Source organism: Chrysemys picta, chromosome 1 (genome assembly GCF_011386835.1).
Source record: "Chrysemys picta bellii isolate R12L10 chromosome 1, ASM1138683v2, whole genome shotgun sequence".
NCBI classification, from domain to species: Eukaryota; Metazoa; Chordata; order Testudines; family Emydidae; genus Chrysemys; species Chrysemys picta.
Window position 1 is genome coordinate 329,987,446 of NC_088791.1, and position 23,757 is coordinate 330,011,202.

The 23,757-nt window shown below is 47.2% G+C and overlaps 1 protein-coding gene across 2 annotated transcripts in view; it reads right to left on the reverse strand.

The window, feature by feature from the left end:
- LOC122172105 (uncharacterized) overlaps positions 1-23,757 on the reverse strand; it is a 160,530-nt gene that overhangs the window by 112,866 nt on the left and 23,907 nt on the right. For both annotated transcript variants that reach the window (XM_065581672.1, XM_065581671.1), the window contains exons 3-6: positions 21,566-21,633; positions 17,482-17,599; positions 16,310-16,384; positions 10,711-10,802 (exon numbers count right to left, since the gene is read on the reverse strand). In XM_065581672.1, coding sequence (XP_065437744.1) covers positions 10,711-10,802; positions 16,310-16,384; positions 17,482-17,599; positions 21,566-21,633 — 353 coding nt within the window. The remainder of the gene's footprint in view (positions 1-10,710; positions 10,803-16,309; positions 16,385-17,481; positions 17,600-21,565; positions 21,634-23,757) is intronic.

The window sequence follows — 23,757 nt, forward strand, 5'->3', positions numbered from 1 at the left end:
GTTTTCAAAAGCAAGCATACCTAAGTGATTTAGGAGCATAAGTCCAATTTTCAAAAGTGATATAATACTTCAGGCCAGATTTTTTTAAGGCATTTAGGTGCCTTAACTCCTATGGGAGTTAGGAGCCTAGGCACTTTTGAAAGTCCCATTAGAGGCTGGATCTGCAAAGGGGACGGGGCGTGCTCGGGGGACGGGGCGGGAAGAGGCGGGGATGGGGCAGAGCAGAGGTCGAGCACGCCCCGGCACATTGTAAAGTCGGTGCCTCTGTTAGGCATTGCGATGCTGAGCCTAACTTTTAGGCACCCTGCCTCCTAGTGGAATTCATCACCCTGAGTTAGGTGCCCAGGCTCCCTATACAATGCCTGGGGAGAGTCATGCACCTAAGAAAGCGTTTCACAAAAGCCAGTACGCTGAGCAGGGAGCCACCTAAGCTAGCCAATAGGAAATGCTGAGAAGAGGGACCTGGGGCAGAGCAGGGGTTGAGCATCCCCCCGCAACTGAGAAAGACAGCGCCTCTGGCCCACTGGCATAAATTTAGGTGCCATGGGGGATTTACCAGTGGAAACTTAGGAATCTAGAAACTTTAGACACCTACAGAGTTAGGTGACACCTGAACAGGGGTTTTGAGGATCTAAATTTTGGACTTAAGTTCTTGAAGTGGTAACTGGGCACCTAAAATCTTTTGTGGCTCTAGCCCTAAGTCCCCATCTGCATCTTTAGGCACCTAAAATATCTTGTAAAATGTTACCCTAATGTCCAATTCTGAGCTGAACTTTCATCACACTGGATTGAATTCTCCCCTCGACTTAAATGGTGTTAACCCCTGATTTATACCAGTGTAAGTGAGAGGAAGTTCATGCCCAGTTGATGTTTCATTGGCTACTTGGCAAGATTCTGAATCCAGTTTCACTGGTGTAATTCATCACCCTGAGTTAGGTGTAATTCCAGTGTCCTCAGTGGATCTGCCTGGATGGTGGTGCAATTGAGATTAGAACCTGGTTTGCTAGATGAAAAATCACTTCTTGAGTTTAATTTTAGAATCTCGATCTAAACAACAGCACCAGGTAGTAAATAGGCAGACTACATATGAATCAAGGAAATGGACTACCAAGCATCTCAGCATCTGTGCAGTCCCTCTATTATTAAAAATACCAAGGCATGTAGTTATGTGTTCATCCATTTGTAAGCTTACAGGAGCTAAGATATATAGATCCAATATTTCACTTTGCAGAAACGGTTTATTTCCAGCAGTAAATATGATGTTTGTGAAATGAGAATAGGCTATTTCGAACTGTTATAAGCCCACTGAATAATTGAATTATTATTCACTGGGGGGCAGAGTAATTTGTTACCTGTAAGATTCCAGTGCTCTGAATCAAAGCAATTATATTCACAGTGTCATTTCCTGAAATAATAGCTCAAAGCTCTCCAAAAGAGAAAGCAATCACTAAATGGATTTTGTTGAAATAATAGCACCAGTGCAGCACTCCTCTTGCCTCATTCATTGTTACTTTATTATATGGCTAAATAGCTCAGTCCACTCTGCTTCACTGGAGTGACAAATAAGAAAAAAAGAAACGATATCTATGGAGGAAAGACGGCACAAAACATTTAATGACAAAATATTAAGTAGTCACTTTTAGGCCCATAAATGAGCAAATGACGAAGGGCTGACACATTTTATAATGAAAAATATAATGAAATAAAAAAGAGGAAATTCTCCACAGGAGGCGGTTTGTGCTGTGGGTCTTTTAGAAAGACAGGTACTGACTTGAAGTGGGTTCCAAATTGCAGTATTATTAATCCGGAGTATTCAAAAATCATGAGCCAGGCCCCAGAAAAATCATGAGATTGGCTTGAAAATTGTGAGACCTTAAAAAATAATAATTAGGGACTTATTGCTAATTCTATCCAACGGACATAGATGCCCCCCACCCTCCCATCAACACAGTATGTGAGCACCTCACAAGCTAAAATGTTTTGTATTCACAACACCGGGGGCCATACTAACATCGCCATTACAGATGGGGAACTAAGGTACAGAGCCTCAGGCCTGGTCTACACTACGAGTTTAGGTCGAATTTAGCAGTGTTAAATCGAATTAAGCCTGGACACGTCCACACGACAAAGCCCTTTTTTTCGACTTAAAGGGCCCTTTAAACTGGTTTCTTTACTCCACCTCCGACGAGGGGATTAGCGCTAAAATCGGCCTTTGCGGGTCGGATTTGGGGTAGTGTGGACGGAATTCGACGTTATTGGCCTCCGGGAGCTATCCCACAGTGCTTCATTGTGACCGCTCTGGACAGCACTCTCAACTCAGATGCACTGACCAGGTAGACAGGAAAAGCCCTGCGAACTTTTGAATTTCATTTCCTGTTTGCCTAGCGTGGAGAGCACAGGTGACCACGCAGAGCTCATCAGCACAGGTAACCATGATGGAGTCCCAGGATCGCAAAAGAGCTCCAGCATAGACAAAACGGGAGGTACGGGATCTGCTCGCCATATGAGGAGATGAATCAGTGCTAGCTGAACTCCGTAGCAGTAAACAAAATGGCAAAATATTAGAAAAAGTCTCAAAGGCCATGAAGGACAGAGGCCATAACAGGAACGCACAGCAGTGCCGCGTGAAAATTAAGGAGCTATGGCAAGCCTACCACAAAGCCAGAGAGGCAAACTGAAGGTCTGGGGCAGAGTCGCAAACATGCCGCTTCTACGCGGAGCTGCATGCCATACTAGGGGGTGCAGCCACCACTACCCCAACTGTGTGCTTTGACTCCATCAATGGAGAATCACGCAACAGGGAAGCGGGTTTGGGGTACGAGGAAGATGATGATGAAGACAATGAAGATAGCTCACAGCAAGGAAGCGGAAAAACCAGTTTCCCCAACAGCCAGGATATGTTTATCACCCTCGACCTGGAACCAGTAACCCCCGAACTCACTCAAGGCATGCTCCCAGACCCTGAGGGCACACAAGGGACCTCTGGTGAGTGTACCTTTGTAAATATTACACATGGTTTAAAAGCAAGTGTGTTTAATGATTAATTTGCCCTGGCAATCGCGGCCAGTACAACTACTGGAAAAGTAATTAACGTGTATGGGGATGGAGTGGAAATCCTCCAGGGACATCTCCAGAAAGCTCTCCTTCATGTACTCCCAAAGCCTTTGCAAAAGGTTTCTGGGGAGGGCTGCCTTATCCCATTCGCCATGGTAGGACACTTTACCACGCCAGGCCAGTAGCACGTAGTCTGGAATCATTGCATAACAAAGCATGGCAGCGTATGGTCCCAGTGTTTGCTGGCATGCAGACAACATCCATTCCTTATCTCCCTTTGTTATCCTCAGGAGAGTGATATCATTCATGGTCACCTGGTTGAAATGGGGTGATTTTATTAAGGGGACATTCAGAGGTGCCCGTTCCTGCTCGGATGAAAAGAAATGTTTCCCGCTGTTAGCCATGTGGTGGGGGGAGGGGTGAAGTGATCATCCCAGAGAATTGGGTGTGTGTGTGTGTGGGGGGGGGGGGGGTAGTTGGGTTTGTGCTGCATGTTAACCCGGAAACCACAGCCCCTTCTTTTACATTGCAAACCCATTTTAAATGGCCAACCTAATGGGGTGCTTGGTATGGGAAATGAGGGCACTACTGTTTGAAACCATTCCCACATGTTAAGAATGTTAAAAAAGCCAAAAGACTGTGGCTTACCATGGCTGCCTGCAAGCCGAAATCTGTTGCCTGGCACTGCGTGAGTGATCTCTCACACCAAACCGGCAGGCCCTCAATATAAGAGGAAAAATGCGACCTTGTAACGAAAGCACATGTGCTGTGTAATGTGAACAGTAAAATTTAACGTGAAAGAGTGTACCCATTGTTCTCTAAAATGTGTCTTTTTTAACCACCTCTCCCATCTCCTCCACCAGCTGCAAATGTTTCTCCTTCACAGAGGCTAGTGAAGATTAGAAGGAGAAAATGGCGGACTTGGGATGATATGTTCTCGGAGCTCCAGATGTCCTCCCACGCTGACAGAGCACAGTAGAATGCGTGTAGGCAGTCAATGTCAGAGTGCAAAAAAGCACAATATGAACGAGAGGAGAGTGGAGGGCTGAATCACGGGCTGAAGAGAGCAAGTGGCTGGCTGAAGAGGATAGGTGGCGTCAGCTTGCTGACAGAAGGCAAGAGTCGATGCTCCGGCTGCTGGAGCATCAAACTGATATGCTCCAGCGTATGGTTGAGCTGCAGGAAAGGCAGCAGGAGCAGAGACCGCCGTTACAGCCCCTGTGTAACCAACAGCCCTCCTCCCCAAGTTCCATAGCCTCCTCACCCAGACGCCCAAGAACGCGGTGGGGGGGCCTCCGGCCACCCAGCCACTCCACCCCAGATGATTGCCCAAGCAGGGCCGGCTTTAGGCCGATTCAGCCGATTCGCCTGAATTGGGCCCCGCGCCAAGAGGGCCCCGCGCTGCAGCTGTCCACCACGCCCCCAGCTCACTTCCCCGGCCCCTCCTCCCCTCCCCTGAACGCTCCGCCCCCTCCCCTGCTTCCCGCGAATCAGTGATTCGCGGGAAGTCTGAAAAGAAGCAGGAGCGGGCCGGCAGCACAAGGTAAGCTGGGGTGGTGGGGGCGGGAGAAGGGCTCCGGGGAGGCGCGGCCCATTCCCGCAGGCCCCAGCGGCCCGGCTCCGGCTCGGCTCGGCTCGGCCCCCGCAGCGCGGCTCCGGCCCGGCCCGGTCCCCGCGGCTTGGGTCCCCCCCCAGCGCGGCTTCCACGGCGCGGCTCGGGTCCCCCCCCCGTGGCGTGGCGCAGCTCGGGTCTCCCCCCCCCCGTCCCCCCCCCCCCCCCTCGTGGCGTGGCGCGGCTCGGGTCTCCCCGTCCCCCCCCCCGGCCCGGTCCCCGCGGCTTGGGTCCCCCCCCAGCGCGGCTTCCACGGCGCGGCTCGGGTCCCCCCCCCCGTGGCGTGGCGCAGCTCGGGTCTCCCCCCCCCCCCCATCCTGCCCCCCCCCTGCGGCGCGGCTCGGGTCTCCCCGTGTCCCCCCCCGCGGCGTGGCGCGGCTCGGGTCTCCCCGTCCCCCCCGTCCTCCCCCGCGGCGCGGCGCGGCTCGGGTCTTCACACCCCCCGTCCCCCCACCCCGCGGCGCGGCTCGGGGTCTCCCCGTCCCCCCCCGTCCCCATCCCCCCGCGGCGTGGCGCGGCTCGGTCTCCCCCGTCCCCCCCATCATCCCCGGCGCGGCTCGGGTCTCCCCGTCCCCCCCCCCCCCCCCCCATGGCGTGGCGCGGCTCGGGTCTCCCCGTCCCCCCCCCCCGGCCCGGTCCCCCGCGGCTTGGGTCCCCCCCCCAGCGCGGCTTCTGCGGCGTGGCTCGGGTCCCCTCCCGCGGCGCGGCGCAGCTCGGGTCTCCCGTCCCCCCCGTCCTCCCCGCGGCGCGGCTCGGGTCTCCCCCCCCCCATCTCCCCCCCCGCGGCGTGGCGCGGCTCGGGTCTCCCCCCCCCCCCGCGGCCTCCCTGTCCCCCCCTCGCGGCGCGGCTCGGGTCGTCCCCCGTCCCCCCCCGTCCTCCCCCGCGGCGCGGCTCGGGTCTCCCCGTCCCCCCCCCACGTCCCCCCCCGCGGCGCGGCTCGGGTCTCCCTGTCCCCCCCCCACGGCGCGGTTCGGGTCTCCCTGTCCCCCCCCCGCGGTGCGGGTCTCCCCCGTCCCCTCCCGTCCTCCCCCGCGGCGCGGCTCGGGTCTCCCCGTCCCCCCCGTCATCCCCCCCGCGGCGCGGGCTCGGGTCTCCCCGTCCCCCTCATCCCCCCCCCCGCGGCGTGGCGTGGCTCGGGTCTCCCCGTCCCCCCCCCCGCGGCGCGGCTCGGGTCCCCCCGTCCCTCCCCCCGCGGCGCAGCCCCGGCTCGGGTCCCCCATCCCTCCGCGGCGCGGCGTGGCTCGGGTCTCCCCGTCCCCCGCGTCCCCCCAGCGCGGCTCGATTCCTGGGGGCGGGGCTTGAAGCAAGCCCCTCCCCAGGAATCGGGCCCCGCTCTTGCTAAGCCGGCCCTGTGCCCAAGCATCAGAAGGCTGGCCTTCAATAAGAGTTAAAGTTTTAAAATTTTAAAGTTTTAAACTGCAGTGTGTCCTTGTCCTTCCCTCCTCCCCCACCCAACCCGGCACTTCCCTCCCTCCCGCACCCCTCCTGGGCTACCTTGGCAGTTATCCCCTAGTTGTGTGATGAATTAATAAAGAATGCATGAATGTGAAGTAACAATGACTTTATTGCCTCTGCAAGCGGTGCTCGAAGGGGGGAAGGGAGGATGGTTAGCTTACAGGGAAGTAGAGTGAACCGTGGGGTGTGTGTGGGAGGGTACATCAAGGAGAAACAAACAGAAGTTTCACACCGTAGCCTGGCCAGTCTCAAAACTCGTTTTCAAGCTTCTCAGATGCTCACCGCGCCCTGCCGTACTCTTCTAACCGCCCTGGTGTCTGGCTGCGTGTAATCAGCGGCCAGGCCATTTGCCTCAACCTCCCACCCCGCCATAAATGTCTCCCCCTTACTCTCACAGATATTGTGGAGCGCACAGCAAGCAGCAATAACAATTGGAATATTGGTTTCGCTGAGGTCTATCTGAGTCAGTAAACTGCGCCAGCGCGCTTTTAAATGTCCAAATGCACATTCCACCACCATTCGGCACTTGCTCAGCCTATAGTTGAACAGGTCCTGATTCCTGTCCAGGCTGCCTGTGTACGGCTTCATAAGCCATGGCATTAAGGGGTAGGCTGAGTCACCAAGGATCACTATAGGCATTTCAACATCCCCAACGGTTATTTTCTGGTCCGGGAAGAAAGTCCCTTCCTCCAGCTTTTGAAAGAGACCAGAGTTCCTGAAGACGCGAGCATCATGTACCTTTCCTGGCCATCCCACGTTGATGTTAGTGAAATGTCCCTTGTGATCCACCAGGGCTTGCAGCAGCATTGAAAAGTACCCCTTGCGGTTTATGTACTCGGTGGCTTGGTGCTCCGGTGACAAGATAGTGATATGGGTTCCGTCTATCGCCCCACCACAGTTTGGGAATCCCATTGCAGCAAAGCCATCCACTATGACCTGCACGTTTCCCAGAGTCACTACCCTTGATATCAGCAGGTCTTTGATTGCGTTGGCTACTTGGATCACAGCAGCCCCCACAGTAGATTTGCCCACTCCAAATTGATTCCCGACTGACCGGTAGCTGTCTGGCGTTGCAAGCTTCCACAGGGATATCGCCACTCGCTTCTCAACTGCGAGGGCTGCTCTCATCCTGGTATTCTGGCGCTTCAGGGCAGGGGAAAGCAAGTCACAAAGTTCCATGAAAGTGCCCTTACGCATGCGAAAGTTTCGCAGCCACTGGGAATCGTCCCACAGCTGCAACACGATGCGGTCCCACCAGTCTGTGCTTGTTTCCACGCCATGAACCTCGCCCAGTAACACCATGATTTGAACATTGCTGGGGCCTGTACTTTGTGAGAGGTCTATGTCCATGTCAATTTCCTCATTTAAATTACAACATAGAATACAAGATATATATGAAAATGTAGAAAAAGATCCAAAATATTTAATAAATTTAAATTGGTAGTCTCTTGTTTCACAGTGCAATTAAAACTGCGATTAATCATGATTAATTTCTTAAATCACAATTAATTTTTGAGTTAATCATGTGAGTTAACTGTGATTAATTGACAGCCCCATAAAGAACCCAAAGTTTCTAGCTCTCATGGTTGTGGAGTTAAGCCTACAAATATGACTCAAGTGCACCCTACAGACTCAGAAGGAGGAAAGGCTGAATGAGAGGTAGGATGGTCTAGTGGTTAAAGCACTAAACTGGGACTTGAGACCCAGGTTTAATTTCCTCCTCCACCATAGGCTGGCTATGTGACCTTGGGCAAGTCACTGAGGGTATGTCTACACTACGAAATTAGGTCAAATTTATAGAAGCCGGTTTTATAGAAATCGGTTTTATACAGTCGATTGTGTGTGTCCCCACATAAAATGCTCTAAGTGCATTAAGTCGGCGGACCACGTCCACAGTACCGAGGCTAGCGTCGACTTCCGGAGCGTTGCACTGTGGGTAGCTATCCCACAGTTCCCGCAATCTCTGCCGCCCATTGGAATTCTGGGTTGAGATCCCAATGCCTGATGATGCAAAAACAGTTTCGCGGGGGGTTCTGGGTACATGTCATCAGGCCCCTCCCCCTCTGTCAGAGCAACGGCAGACAATCGATTCGCGTCTTTTTACCTGGGTTACCTGGGTTACCTGTGCAGACAACATACCACGGCAAGCATGGAGCCCGCTCAGCTCAGCTCAGCTCACCATATAGTGTATATTTTGATTACAAATATTTGCACTGTAAAAACGATAAACAGAAGAAATAGTATTTTTCAATTCATCTCATACAAGTACTGTAGTGCAATCTCTTTGTCCTGAAAATGCAACCTACAAATGTAGATTTTTTTTGTTACATAACTGCACTCAAAAACAAAATAACGTAAAATGTCAGAGGCTACAAGTCTGCTCAGTCCTATTTCTTGTTCAGCCAATTGCTAAGACAAACAAGTTTGTTTACATTTACAGGAGATAATGCTGCCCTCTTCTTGTTTACAATGTCACCAGAAAGTGAGAACAGGCATTTGCATGGCACTTTTGTAGCCAGCATTGCAAGGTATTTATGTGCCAGATATGCTAAACATTCATATGCCCCTTTATGCTTCGGCCACCATTACAGAGGACATGCTTCCATGCTGATGACACTTGTTAAAAAAATAATGCATTAATTAAATTTGTGACTGAACTCCTTGGGGGCGAATTGTATATCCCCTGCTCTGTTTTACCCACATTCTGCCATATTCATGTTATAGCACTCTGGGATGATGACCCAGCACACGTTGTTCATTTTAAGAACACTTTCACCGCAGATTTCACAAAATGTAAAGAAGGTACCAATGTGAGATTTCTAAACAGGGCTTTGGAGCTGTGCTCCGGCTCCGCTCCAGCGCCAGGCAAAAACCTGCAGTTCCACTGCTCCGGAGCTGCTCCGCTCCAAAGCCCTGTTTCTAAAGATAGATACAGCACTCAACCCAAATTTAAGAATCTGAAATGCCTTCCAAAATCTGAGAGGGACGAGGTAGGGAGCATGCTTTCAGAAGTCTTAAAAGAGCAACACTCTGATGCGGAACTACAGAACCCAAACCACCAAAAAAGAAAATCACCTTCTCCTGGTGGCATCTGACTCAGATAATGAAATGAACATGCGTTGGTCCGCACTGCTTTGGATGGTTTTCGAGCAGAACCCGTCATCAACATGGATGTATGTCCCCTGGAATGGTGTTTGAAGCATGTGCATCTGGCACGTAAATAGTATCTTGCGACGTCAGCTACAACAGTGCCATGAGAACACCTGTTCTCACTTTCAGGTGACATTGTAAACAAGAAGTGGGCAGCATTATCTCCTGCAAATGTAAACAAACTTGTTCGTCTGAGCGATTGACTGAACAAGAAGTATGACTGAGTGGGCTTGCAAGCTCTAAAATTTTACATTGTTTTGTTTTTGAATGCAGTATTTTTGTACATAATTCTACATTTGTAAGTTCAACTTTCATGATAAAGAGATTGCACTACAGTACTTGTATTAGGTGAATTGAAAAATGCTATTCCTTTTGTCTTTTTACTGTGCAAAAACTTGTAATAAAAAATAAATATAAAGTGAGCACTGTACACTTTGTATTCTCTGTTGTAATTGAAATAAATATATTTGAAAATGTAGAAAACATCCAAAAATATTTAAATAAATGGCATTCTAGTATTGTTTAACAGTGCGATTAATCATGCGATTAATCACGATTACTTTTTTTAATCGCTTGACAGCCCTAGTTCTTTATAATGAAATCTGGGGCCTGAGCTTTAAGAAAATACCAAATAACATGAGACTTGTGACAAAATCATGAGAGCTGGCAACATTAAAACAGAATACACTGAAAGCTAGGGAGAAGGGTTTAAGTCTGAGCTAAATGTTATGGTTTACAACCATCTTCAATCAGTCCTAAGGTTTGGTAGACACATTATTGCTAGATTATTGATGATGATGATGATGATGTTATTTCTGTTGAGGTAGTGCCCAAAGACCCAGGTCAGAATCAGGATCCAGTTGTTTTGGTTCTCTGTGAAAACATAGGAAGACCTGGTCCCTGGCCTGAAGAGGTTATGATCTTAGGCCCAAATCCTGCAATTGGGTCTGCATGGGCAACCCGTAGCACCCATTCGGAAACCTGCTGACTGGAAAAAAAATGTCCACCTGCTCAGATCCAGTTGCAGAATTGGGGCCTAATTTAAGAGGAGATGTGACGAGACATATCAAATAATAGGAAGGAAAGAACAAAAGTAACAGCAATGAGAGCACATTGTTACATAGTTAGAACTAGCTCATGTGCAGACCTTGAGGGTTCAGAGTCATTCAATTAATTATTTTAACTTGTGCCTACTTCATTAATTTCACAGCACTTGCCTCCTTTGTTTTAATCTCCATCAATTTTCAATGACTGCCTATTCCTTTATATACTACCTCTCCTTGATTCCTGTTTTCTGCTTCTCTGCCTGTTTTCCCTTAATCTTTTGCCTATTCGAGATGAAATTCTGCCATCAACTATGTTTCCACAGCACCCACTGAAGTCAATGGGAATTTCCATACATTTACCTTCATCTCCAGTGGCATCACAGCAAACTTACCATTCATACCAACCCATCTGAGCCAGTTTTTCCTGGATGTGGACTGGGTATTCAGAGAAAGTGCTGACTGTTGCCCGCAAAGACAGCATGGCCTACAATTGGGGAAAGAAATAGAGAGAGTGGGTTTCAACGAATTGCACTGTTCAGATAAACTAGCCCTGAGATTGTGGGAGAAGGCGAAGAGCAATGGTGAATGTGATTGTTCTCCTGGGAGTCAACAGGGATCTGAGGTGTGCAAACAGATGCAGTTTTGCCTGTGTGAACCAACATCTCATGAAGGTTTGATCCTGCAAGGTGCACCAGAGTATTCAGCTCCTCATCGGAGGTGCTCAGCACTTCACAAGATCAGGCCTTAAAGAGGAGAAATTACAAGGCTTTAAGGCACAGAAATTAATCTGGCCAGCACTAGTGCTAGTTTAGGGACCAAGTGGGAGGTGGGTTACAGCTATTCGGGAGTTGTGGGGGCTGGTGCAGCCTTGGTGGAGGCAAGGGCAGCCTATAATCAGTGGGGGATGGGAAAATTCCAGCCTTGCTTCCTCCTGCCTATGATCTAACCTCTCCCTCTCACGCTCCACCCCACCTTCACCCTGCCCAGGAACACCCCTTGCACTGAGGCTGCTTCAAAGTCAGTGCAGAACTGGCCACTCTAACTCTAAACCTGGCATGGAGGCCCCGTGTTCCAGGGTTATCCCCCGGGAGATGCTTCTATCTGACCTACAGTCCCCTTCCCCCAGCCTAGTTGTCAGAAAGATAGAGGGCAATGATGGTCCTTAAAGCCAATTCCTACAAGGGGTTGAACAGCTCCTGTGTGGTCCTAGGAAGCTTCATTTCCATGAGAGGGATGAAAATGATTGTGGATATTACTGGACTCACAATCGTATTTACAGTACTTACAACCATTATTAAAACAAAACAAAAACACAGTATTCTACAGTCAGTCGTAAATGCTACACCTTACAGTAATGTTAATACAGTGTTGTGGACCATGACTGTCCAATGCTATAGAATCTTTTATAATGGAAGAAGGCATGAAAACAAAAAATGACCCTTTTAAGTTTTCAGTAACAATAATATAATTTTTGGTTCGCAAATTCTGACTTTTCACATTTCATCTCTGGATTTTGATATACGTATACGCACAGTGCTACATGTATGCGTTTCTTTTAAGATCAGAGTGAATAGTAATAAACATAAAACCATGATTGTGGTTTTTAAGAAGCATGGCCAAGCTTTTCAAACATGACTAGAGATTTGGGGTGTGTCAGTCTTCGGATAACCAACTTGAAACACTGAAAATGGGCCTAAATTTTCAGAGGACAGGTGCTCTGCGCTTTATGAAAATCCAAGCCTCTCTATTGGATCTCAAGCTGGGCTTCCAAAAATTGAGGCAATTAAAATCATTAGTCATATTTGGAAATCTTGGCCTAGATCAATAGTTTTCAACCTTTTCCATACCAAGATCTTCTTTTCTATACTGGGATAACTACCACCCTTCCTAGGACCCCTGCTACCATCTACTCAGCCTCTCTCTGACACTCCTTCCCATTTAGCAATAAGGGAAGTATAGAGTGGTCATATCCTCCAGGCTGAGACCCCATGGATGACGCCATGCAAAGTGCTGAAGTCGGTGGAAGTTGAGGATGCCAAACAAGTCCTTAATATTGGCCTGCACTTTGGAGGGTGAGGCCCAAAGGCAGGGCCATCCTTAGCCATAGGCAGAACAGGCAGCCGCCTAGGGCACCACTCTGCCTGGGGGCACCACTCTGCTGGGAGCCCGGACAGATGGGAAGCAGTGGAGCATGGAAGAGAAGGGCTGCTGGGTCCTAGAGAGAGCCGAATGTGACACAGTTTGAGGGAGGGGATCGGCTGCTGGGGTCTCTGGGAAGGGTTGGGGGTAGGAGCGGGGGAAGGAACTCACCTGTGAGTGTGACTTTCCCCCAGCGTGAGGTGAGGCTGGCTCAGTGGCTCTGGCAGTATCCTTTGTTGCCCCCCCTCCATAACGTTCATTCTTCTCCTCCTCCCATGGAGCATCCTCCCCTTCTCCCTCCCCCCCACACAGAGCACCCCTCTCTCTCTCCCCCCTCCCCTCTGGCAGGGCTGCGTTGGGGGAGGTGCTGGGGGGGGGGGGAGGATTGGCTGGCTGCATGCTGAGGAATGAAAGTGAAAGTAACTCACTTCCTTGGCAGCCAGCCAGGATTGGAATGGTCACACACAGATAGCATGTGTGAAAAATCAGGATGGGGGTTGGGGTAGGGTGACCAGATGTCCCACTTTTTTAGGGACAGTCCCAATTTTGGGGTCTTTTTCTTATATAAGCTCCTATTACCTCCCCCCCACACCTGTCCTGATTTTTCACACTTGCTGTCTGGTCACCCTAGGTGGGGGTAATTGGTGCCTATATAAGACAAAGCCCCAAATATCGGGACTGGCCCTAAAAGATCAGGACATCTGGTCACCCTAGCTGGGGAGCGCGTCACTCCCGGCCTGGCAGCGATCCATCTCATCCGGGGGGGAGCTGCGCAGGGCAGGATGAACTGCTGTGGCTCCGAGGGTGCCCCGTCCCTGAGATCAGATGCTGGGCTAACTTCACCATGGTCCATTGGGCTGGCGGTGGTGCCCATTGGCGTGTGATCGGACCTGAGGGTTTTCTGCTGCTGTTGCTACTCTGCATCCCAAGAGGTGGATTTTGGAGTCCTGCAGTTTTCCACCTATCTCCTCCTCTACTGCAGCTGTTGGACCAGCAGGCTGGGGGGTGAGCCAAGCATGAAAGCAGGACTGTGTTGCCATTTAGATTGTCATTTAACAACTTTGTTTGCCAAAAATGCTTGCTAACAATCCTGAATCCAATTTCAATATTTTTTTAAATCAATATCTTAGCCAAAAACAGAAAATTAAGTTTTTGACAATTATTTGTGACAAGTTTGGTTTGGGGCAGGGAGTGGGCCAGTTTTCATCAGAGAAACAAAAAATGTTGACTGGCTTTCCTATAGCCCTGTTACTGCTAAATAGAGCCCTCCAACAACTGTAATGTGCTCATCTCCTTACTAGTGTATAGAGTGACCATCTGTTGTACTAAGATTCTCTTGCTTTTTTTCCCAGTGAGTCAGTATAGCTTTTGCCAGACCAGAGGTTGGGAAGCCAATGTCTTACATTTTCACAATGTTTTGTCCAACTTTCATAAAGTAAATACATGGTTAATATGAGTTAAAAAGGCCAGGGACACTTCCTTGTGAAGAATCTGTGCAGCAGATCATGCTAGAGCTGTGCAAATGTCAGTTTTTGATGGAACTTTAGAGGCAGTGATTTATCATGTATTTCTGGCGGTGCTCAAAATGTGCTGCTATTGCTAACGTCTTTCCAAACAAAAATAAGGCACAATAGGACTTCTGTAACATTTCTGTGCTACCTAAATCTAGATGAGATGATTCTGTGCTGACTTCATTTTGGTCACTTTGTGCTTTACCTAGGAGTAAAATTAGGGTTATATTTTCCCACTGCTTAGATGATGATGTCACTTGAATAGATATGTGGACAGAGTTGGCATCGGGCTTTGTTACAAAGCCCTATCTATTCAAGTGACATCATCATAGGACCTAATCACATCACCCATACCATCAGGGGCTCGTTCACCTGCACATCTACCAATGTGATATATGCCATCATGTGCCAGCAATGCCCCTCTGCCATGTACATTGGCCAAACCGGACAGTCTCTACGCAAAAGAATTAATGGACACAAATCTGACATCAGGAATCATAATACTCAAAAACCAGTGGGAGAACACTTTAACCTGTCTGGCCATTCAATGACAGACCTGCTGGTGGCTATCTTACAACAGAAAAACTTCAAAAACAGACTCCAACGAGAGACTGCTGAGCTGGAATTGATATGCAAACTAGATACAATCAACTCCGGTTTGAATAAGGACTGGGAATGGCTGAGCCATTACAAACATTGAATCTATCTCCCCTTGTAAGTATTCTCACACTTCTTATCAAACTGTCTGTACTGGGCTATCTTGATTATCACTTCAAAAAAAATTTTCTCTTACTTAATTGGCCTCTCAGAGTTGGTAAGACAACTCCCACCTGTTCATGCTCTCTGTATGTGTGTATATATATATCTCCTCAATATATATTCCACTCTATATGCATCCGAAGAAGTGGGCAGTAGCCCACGAAAGCTTATGCTCTAATAAATTTGTTAGTCTCTAAGGTGCCACAAGTACTCCTGTTCTTTTAGTTATAGTCTATCATCTTATATCCCCACTGCTGTCAGGCACTGGCTCCTGGTCTGCAGGTCTGACATGGTGGGGAAATACCTGAGCCTGGGGTGTCATCTGCCCCAGGCTCTGCTCCAGGATAGGCTGCTGCCGCATGCCTGAAGGCTGAGTCACTGCAGGCTCTGTGGGAAGAGTTAGTTCAACTGGGGTGTTGCTGCATGCCTGAGTGGTGACTCACTGCAGCTCTGTTGGAAGGGCAGCTGAGTGAGCAGCTCTGGTATAGCTGTGGGCTTGTCTCACAACTGCAATTGATCTGACTAGACATGGTGGGACATGAGGCCGTAGATAGCCCCACAGGTAGACAGGTGCACTACTATATTATTTAGAGATTTAAATGCTAGAAATAAAACCTGAATGTGCATTTGCTTGGAAAAAAAGCAGTCAGTTAAGAAGGAATAAAAAAGAAAAGAACAAGTCGGGTTAAAAGGAAATGCGAAGATGGTAGGGCAAAAATTACACCCTTTTGTGTTTCTCTTATTGAGTATAGAAGATCTCTATAGACTATGTAGGAGAAGAAAGGTTCCAAATCTCAGAACAGAACTGCTCTCCTGGAGATTGTATGTGGCAGACATCAGAGTCCATTATGGCAAGTGCAACTCAGAAGTATCCTGTAGTGTAATAGTTATCACACCCCATAGTTTAAAGGCTACCACATACAGTACTGTGGCTTGTTTTCAACTTTTTTCTCTGTGAACACATTTAGGTTCATAAAGGGAGCTGCATTCTGAAAACAACTCCATTTACATCCAGGCATGTCTGCCATCCTGACAGTTCAATAGTGGTGCCTCATAAATATTGTGCTTCATGAATAAAAACTGGGTGAGAATAGCCTTGTTTGAGCACAAATCTCTGATTGCCTCCAAACAAATGGAAAGCTTGAAGTTAAATATACAGTAAAGTGAGTTATTTCCAAACATCCACAGCTCTATGTTTGATCTGAATGGAATAAGTCTGCCTGAGACAGCTGCTTCTAGTCTGCTCTCTGCCAATGATATTTTCAATCTCTCTCTCTCTCTCTCTCTCTTTTTATTTGCAGGGTTTTCACCAAATCAAAGCCCCTCAGAGCTGAACCACCCCAGAACTAGGGAGAAATTCAAAGCCAGATCAGTGCCTTGAGCCAAGTGGTATAAACTGAAGTAACTCCATGGAAGTCAACAGAGCTATGCCAATTTACAACATCTGAGGAACTGACTCTTTATGTTTTGGCCTGGATCCAAACACCCCCGGTACTTTGGGAAATTTAGGGCCCATATCAATACTTCGAAGCACAGGGGCCCACGCCACTTGCCTCAGCAACTCAGCTTTCTCAAACCTTACCAGCTTGATGCCTTCTGAGGTTCGGTTTTCTGGTGGCCCTGAGAGGATGGCCTGCGCCTCATGGCTGATAGTTGTCTGAGAGAAGAGAGGGGGAAGAGCAAGCCCCAGTCAATTAGTTATGGATACTGATCACCCTGTGCAATCCATTGTGTCTGGGAGACCAGTGAGGTACATAATTTAAGTTTACATATGTGCGAGCTAGGTCAGAAATCAGCCCTTGTTCTTTAAGGCACGAGCTGATTGCTTCTTAGGGCCGAGAAGGGAATTTTCTTCTTATGATAAAGCATAGCACCAGTGGCCTGGTGCAGCATATTTACCTGCTAATAGGGTGGGGTGTGGAATGTGCCTTCCTCAGAAGCATCAGGTATTGGTCACTAATCAATGTTAGGTATCAGTCTAAGGCTGGGATTTTCAAAGAAACCTACAGGAAGTTAGGTGCTCAGTTCTTAATGGAATGTTGGTGCCTAACTCGCAGGTTCTTTGAAATATCTCAACCTCAAAGGGTAGCAGTTCTGCCGGGAAGAATGAATCCCATCCCAATGACTGTTGATGGAACTACTCCATGCTTAAAGTTAAGCATATGCTTACTTGCTTTGGTGAATCAGGGCCTGCATGAATGGCCACTATCCACCCACTGACAGTGGTTGGTAGAAACATTTGATACATATTAGGGAGGTCAGTGTCATGAATTACTTTTTTCTGCAGGTCACCTTTAATTTTTAGAGGGTGCTCAACTGAGCAGAATAGAGGTTTTTCAGAAGCAGAAGTATCATCTCCTCAAGTTGAGGTCGTTTGGAAGACTCTCATTCTACATTTATTCTTCAATCTCTTGGGTTTTGGGGGTTTATTTTCAGTAAGGAGCACAGACTCGACTAAATCTCACAGATTTGGAGAGCTTTCCCAAAGGCTCCACAAGCCTGGAAATTACAATGCTGTGCTTCTAACATCATTGATTTTATTAGTGCATCCCTTAAATGCATTGTTTTAAGACCTGTTTCTCCAGAGACCTCTGCACGTGACTCACTTGAGTAGTTCCTATTGAACTGTCTGCATAGCAGGAACTGCTCATATCAGCAAAATGACTCCCGTGTGCAAGTCTGTGCAGGATCAGGCCTTTCAAATGCAAGCTCCAATTATCCACCCCTTATTTACACATTGGTTGCATACAGTACCTCTACTTTAGCTTTAAAATAAGAACAGTCAAAAAGGAGGTTTTCAGTCTCTGTCCTGGATCCAGTGAACTGTAGCCGAGAAAAGGATAACAGTTCAGCTCTAGATTCTGCATAGTCCCTGAAATTAAAACAACAGCAACATAAACACCCATACAAAATTATCTGTATGAAACATAATGAACATTCTAGTAATCTCAAAACCTTGCTTTAAAACTTATATTCAGCAACATCCAAAGAAAGGGGTAACCTTATTCACTGCACCCTCCTCATTACGTAAATAATCGACATTTAGCATAGGATATAGCCTTTCTTTGTCAATTATTGTTAGATTTAATCTGTACAGGATGGCTGAGAAAATGCTAAATCCCAAAATAGAGACTTCCAGATTTACTGGGGAGAAAATAGGCAAGAAAGCAAGATTTAACTAAACAAACAGAAGGTTCTGAATGTGTCTGTGAATAGCATGAAGTTTTTAATATAGAACTGGTAGTGTTTGCCTGAAAACTACACTGTATTAGCATATGATGATTCTGCTGGGAAGAGTTAAGTAGGTTTTGATCATTCAGGGGTGCAGCTGGCTTGTCACCCCACTGGGGTAATGAGGGAGATGGGAGTAGCGTTGGGCAGGGAGAGCTAGGATTTGGGATAAGGGATGTGAGGAATGAAACTTGGGCCACATTTTTGAAATTTGAGTGCCTAAAGTTAGGCCCCCAAGTCCATATTTAATTGGAAGGGTCTAAAATTTCCCATCAAAATATTTTTTCAACTAGAAGTTTGGTTTTCAATTAAACAAACATCTTTGTGGAAAGGGTCTGCCCAAGCCTTGCCTCCTCCAGCTCCTCACAAGCCTCTTCCCTCTAGTCCACTATGTCCTGCCCTGTCTCAAATGCCCCCTGCAACCAGAGCTGGTGATGAGGTCACTCTGTGCCGGGCACAGATCCTCACACCTGGGGAGCCCTCACACCTTCCCTTCAGCCACTTTGTACCAACGTTGCTGCTCAAAAGAGCCATGGCACAACAATGAATCTGGCCCATTGTGCTGTGTCTCCCCCCTGCCCTGGAGTAAATGGGGGCGATGTTCACATAGCCATTTTTGGTTAACAACTTTCTAATATGCGCAAATGGGTTTGTTTATTGCAGAAATGTATTTAGTTTGTGCCCTGGGTTAACTGATAACATCAGCTCAGCTTGAGAAAGGGAGGGGCTGCTGCTGTAGATAGCAGAGGTGTTTCAATACACTGAACTAGGCTCTGCTCCCAGTTCAAGCGGTGTTATCCCAGGGTGACTCACCTGCTGTATTTCTATGAGCCCTATTAATACAAGACTAGGTTCCGCTTACAGTGGTGCAGCTGTACTCTCGAGTGTAGCTGCTCTAAGCCAACCAGAGCGAGCTCTTCCATCGAGTTAATTGATCCACCCCCGACAAGCGACAGTACCTATGTCAGTGGGAAGTTCTCCCACTGACATAGTGCTGTCCATGCCGGCGCTTCTGTCAATGTACCTTATGTCACTCGGGGAGGGGAGGGTATTCACACCCCTGAGCAACAGAAGTTATACCGACATAAGTGGTAGTGCAGACATAGCCTCAGTTTACATTCATGCAGGAGTGGTCCGGGAAACAATCCTTTCTCCCTGCTCTTCCCCTATCCTCCACCTGCTGTGGAGCTGCTACATGAAGGCTTGTCCAGCCTAATCCTTAATTTTGTAACGCCAGTAACTCAGTCATCCTCTGTAAGATCCAATGCCCAGAGGACCCCTGGTGCACCAGTTCTTAGGGCCCTATCACACTCCCACCACTGCCACAGAGGAAATCCCATAGAAATGGGTTACACATCATGCAAGGTGTGTGTATTCACAGTGGGGGGGGTCTCACCAAATCCCACCCCCCAACACACTCACGCACACATTGTGCAGGTCTATATCTGTTCCGATTGTGTCTTTTGCTCCTTAGACAACAAAAACAATGGGATGAAACCACATGGGCACAACTGGGTCTCAGATAACTGGATTTACTAAGTATACCCAAATGTGCCTGGCCTAACTATGTACAAACTGCTACTCGGGCTGATTTCTGGGGGCTTCTAAGATAAAAACATGATGAGCCCCACTACAGGGTTCACAAACTATTTAAAGTGCCACTGCTAGAATAGCTCATTCCACTGCTACAAAAGTGGGGTCTGGATCTGTTCCATGAAGGCCCTGATTCAGCAACGTTTTTAAAAGCACAAGTCTAACTTTAAGAACTGGTGTCTAAGCATGCAACACTGTCATTAGTGTGAATGAAGGTCTTTGTGGCTATTTTAAAAAACTCTGTTGGTGATGGACTGGTACTTTAAACAGTGATACTAGTAATGTAGAAATCTTTTCCCCCATCTGGTTAGATCATTCTTCAGGAAAATCAGATTTTGAGTCCACTGATCCTGGACTCTGAAATCTGGACTCTCTCTAGTCTTTCAGTGCTTAGAGTCCTTGGAGAGCTTTCATATTTTACCTTTTTCTTTGGATTAATACTGGCTCTGACTAGCACAAGATCTCAGTAGAGTTTAGCAGGTAATCTCTCAAGACTCAGTCAAAAAGAATGGAATGGGGTAATCCTAATAAACTTTCTTCTGAACTTTTGTAGGTGATGAGAAGAGATAGAGAGAGAGAGAGAAATAGTTCTATAAATGTGTATGTGTGGATAGATAGATACATGATAGTTAGAAAGAGAGAGAGAGCAAACATGATGATATTGTATAAAAGTTATTGTGTATAAACTTATTAATAGTATTTATTATTTGTATTGTCATAATACCTGGAAGTCTCAGTCAGGGACTGGGGCCTACCCACACTTAATGAAAAGATGGCTAAGCATCTTTTTTCAGGCTAAATAGAAGGAGTAATTAAGCCCCTTTATGGAGTGAGATAGCTAGAGACAAAGAAACTACTGTCCAAGGTAATTGGCTGCATGGCAAAGTCTGAACAAGTCTAAACTGTTTGGTCTGAGAGGTTTCCCTGGGACTTATGACAAACACATGGGCTAGAGGATTATTTGGCAAAGAGTGGGTGTGGGAGAGGGAAGGAGGGAAAGAAGAATACTACTCTTGCCATCCTCAGGGTATCAGGAGGGTTGACCTGAGAGGGAGCAAAGAGACAGAACTCCTCGGACACATGACTCTCTGGAGAGGCAGGCTTGGAAATTGTTAGCAAGGAAATTGCTGTTGTTTGTTCCCACTGTTTCAGGGAAACAGGACTTTGCATACTTTTTAAACAGGATTGCACCAAAGAAATATCTGACTAATATAATCAATTTCTTCTCCTAACAAATACAACCCACAAGACCCCAATTATTGGCTGGTCGGTTCTTGGGACAAAGAGGCAATAATATGAATGTTTTCAGAAAGGGAATTTTTGGCTCAGAACACATTTATTTAATCAAAAAGCTAAACCTGCTTCGTGACAAAACAAAAACATTGTTCTGGCAAAAGCTAAATCAGTTCTTGAAGATTACAACAAGTGATCCAGGCCCTTATTCAGCACATGCTTAAGTCCTGATGATTTATACCCTATGTCTTCAATGGGCCCTATGCACGTGCTTAAAGTTAAGTGCTTTGCTGAGGACCCACATAAGAAAACTGAAACATTACCATGTGACTCAGATGACCAGTCATGCAGCACAAATGGGGGATACTCACACAAATACTCACTGTGAATAATTCACAAACAATGATAGCTTGAGATTTGTTTACACAAACAATTTATGGAACAATTATAAATAATGGATACATTTATTTGTGTACCCAAACACAAAAAGAAACCAAATTCTCTGCATAAATTACTTTTTGCAAATTGTCAGCCTGGCTCTAAATTATGGATAGAAATATATGAAATATAAAATGTTCTCTGACAGATGTGAATAGGGAACTCTTTATTGTGTGAATGTTAATCACATCATTATTTTGCTTCACCCTACTTACACTGCTTTCTGCTCATCTTTTCAGGAGTGGCTAAGTGTAATTCAAATATTTAAAAAACCTGTTCAGTTTGATCTCTGTTAATGTTAACTGCAGGGTTTCATTTCCATCTGCCACAGAGAAAGTCTTACCTGTACATTTTAATGAGATTGCGAATGACCTGGATGACCAAAACTGCCCTGCGGAATTTACGGAGACACTATAACACAAAAGGAAACATGTTTTTGTAAACAACTAATAAGCATGTTTGTTCCTGTGAATGTTCCAGACAGCTTGTAAGTAATGTCTGCTCTAACTCAGCAAGGTATCCAAGGTCATGTGACCAGACCACATGTTGCTGGACTCCATCTTAGGATGTCAGTGTTTTTCCACAAACTGGTCCGGGAACCAAGTTTTGAAACAAAGGGTTCCCGCCATATGCTAAAGCTATATAAGGCAGTGAGTGACATCATTCGTGGTTCTTCACTCCCCACACAAGAAGATTCCTGGAAACACTTGAGGAAAAAGACTGGACTGGGGAAACTAAAGGGATTTCTAGCCTGTGTATGAAGACCTGAGAAACCCAATCTGTAAAGCTAAGGCAGCTTGTGCCATAAGGGTCTGCCTGTACCATCAGTTAGGGTGAGAATCTGCTATTCAAATTCCATCTTTCTAGTAGCTTGGACTTAGAGTATGTCTATACTACCCGCCGGATCGGCGGGCAGCGATTGATCCAGCGGGGGTCGATTTATCGCGTGTAGACTCGATGCGATAAATCGACCCCCGAGCGCTCTCCCGTCAACTCCCGTACTCCACCAGGCCGAGAAACACAGGCAGAGTCGTCGGGGGAGCGTCAGCTGTCGACTCACCACAGTGAAGACACTGCGGTGAGTAGATCTAAGTACATCGACTTCAGCTATGTTATTCATGTAGCTGAAGTTGCATAACTTAGATCGATCCCCCGGCCCCTACCCAGTGTAGACCAGGGCTTAGTTTGTGTTTTGTTTATTTGCTAGGTAATCTGCTTTGATCTGTTTGTTATCGCTTATGATCACTTAAAATCTATCTTTTGTAGTTAATAAACTTGTTTTTGCTTTATCAAACCATTGAGTTGGAGTGCAGCACTTCGGAATCTTAGCTCAGAGGGGTTGTTGCATATTCCTCTCCACATTGAGGGGGAGGCGAACTGGATAATAAATTCATACTGGTTGGGGTTTGGACCAACGCTGGCCAGTACTGCTCTGGGGTCCTAGACTGGGAAGCTGGGGGGTTATTTTGGCTGTAGCCTCTCTATTGTTGGTTCACATGCAGTGGCTGGTCAGAGACCCAGCATGTAACTGCAGCTGGGTGTGTCCCTACCTGAGTGTATGCTGATGGAAGTGTAAGACCGGGAGTGGGTCTGAAGCTTGTCACAGCAGCACTGTGTGAGAGGGAGCCCAGACTGGTGGGTCAGAGGGCTCAATGGAACCCCTGTTCCAGGTGGCACCCCTGGGGTAACCTGTCACATCCGTACTCCCAGCCAGAGCCCTCATCCCTCCCGTATCGCAACCCCCTGCCCCAGCCCTGTGAAAATGAGCGAGTGAGCGAGAGTAGGGGAGAGCAAGTGACGGAGGGAGGGGAGATGGAGTGAGCAGGGAAGGGGCTTTGGAGAAGTGGCAGGGCAAGGACGTGGCCTCGGGGCCAGGACGGGGCAGGGGTGTTTGGTTTTCTGAAAATAGAAAGTTGGCAACCCTAACAAAGGTATGTAGAAGAAGTAGATTGCAGAATCAAGGCTTAAGTGTAAATGTGGGGTGCTATAAATTATTGTCTTATTAATCATAATTAATGCTGATTAATGATAATTGATTATTATAGTCATTCCAGTGGGAGCTCTGCTAAGGCCGGAAGTCACTCTTACATAATTTTCCATCCTGTTTTCCTTTCCTTTGCAGAGGGATACTTGCCCTTGTCAGTAATTGTTTTGCCTGCCAAGTAGTGGCCTAACAGCCAGAGCTGAATTAACTAACAATGGTGCCATGACTGGATTCACAGCATGCGTGTGATGCATAGGGCCAGTATAATAATGGATAAACACAATAAAATTCTATAGCAGGTGGTATCCAGTTTTTCTATTGTGAATTGTATCTGCTGCAAAAATATACATGATTTTAATAATTGGTGGTCTGGATTTAAAACGCCTTTCAAAACCATGCCCTCTCCGAACTGAAAAGGGACTTGGTGTGAATTCATAATTATTATGATACCGAGACTAGGCTTATCCAAGGTGTCAAAGGTAATTGTTGGGCTAATGAGATTTTATATGAGACATTTTTACTGGTAAAAAAACAAGCTGGTCTCAGCTCTT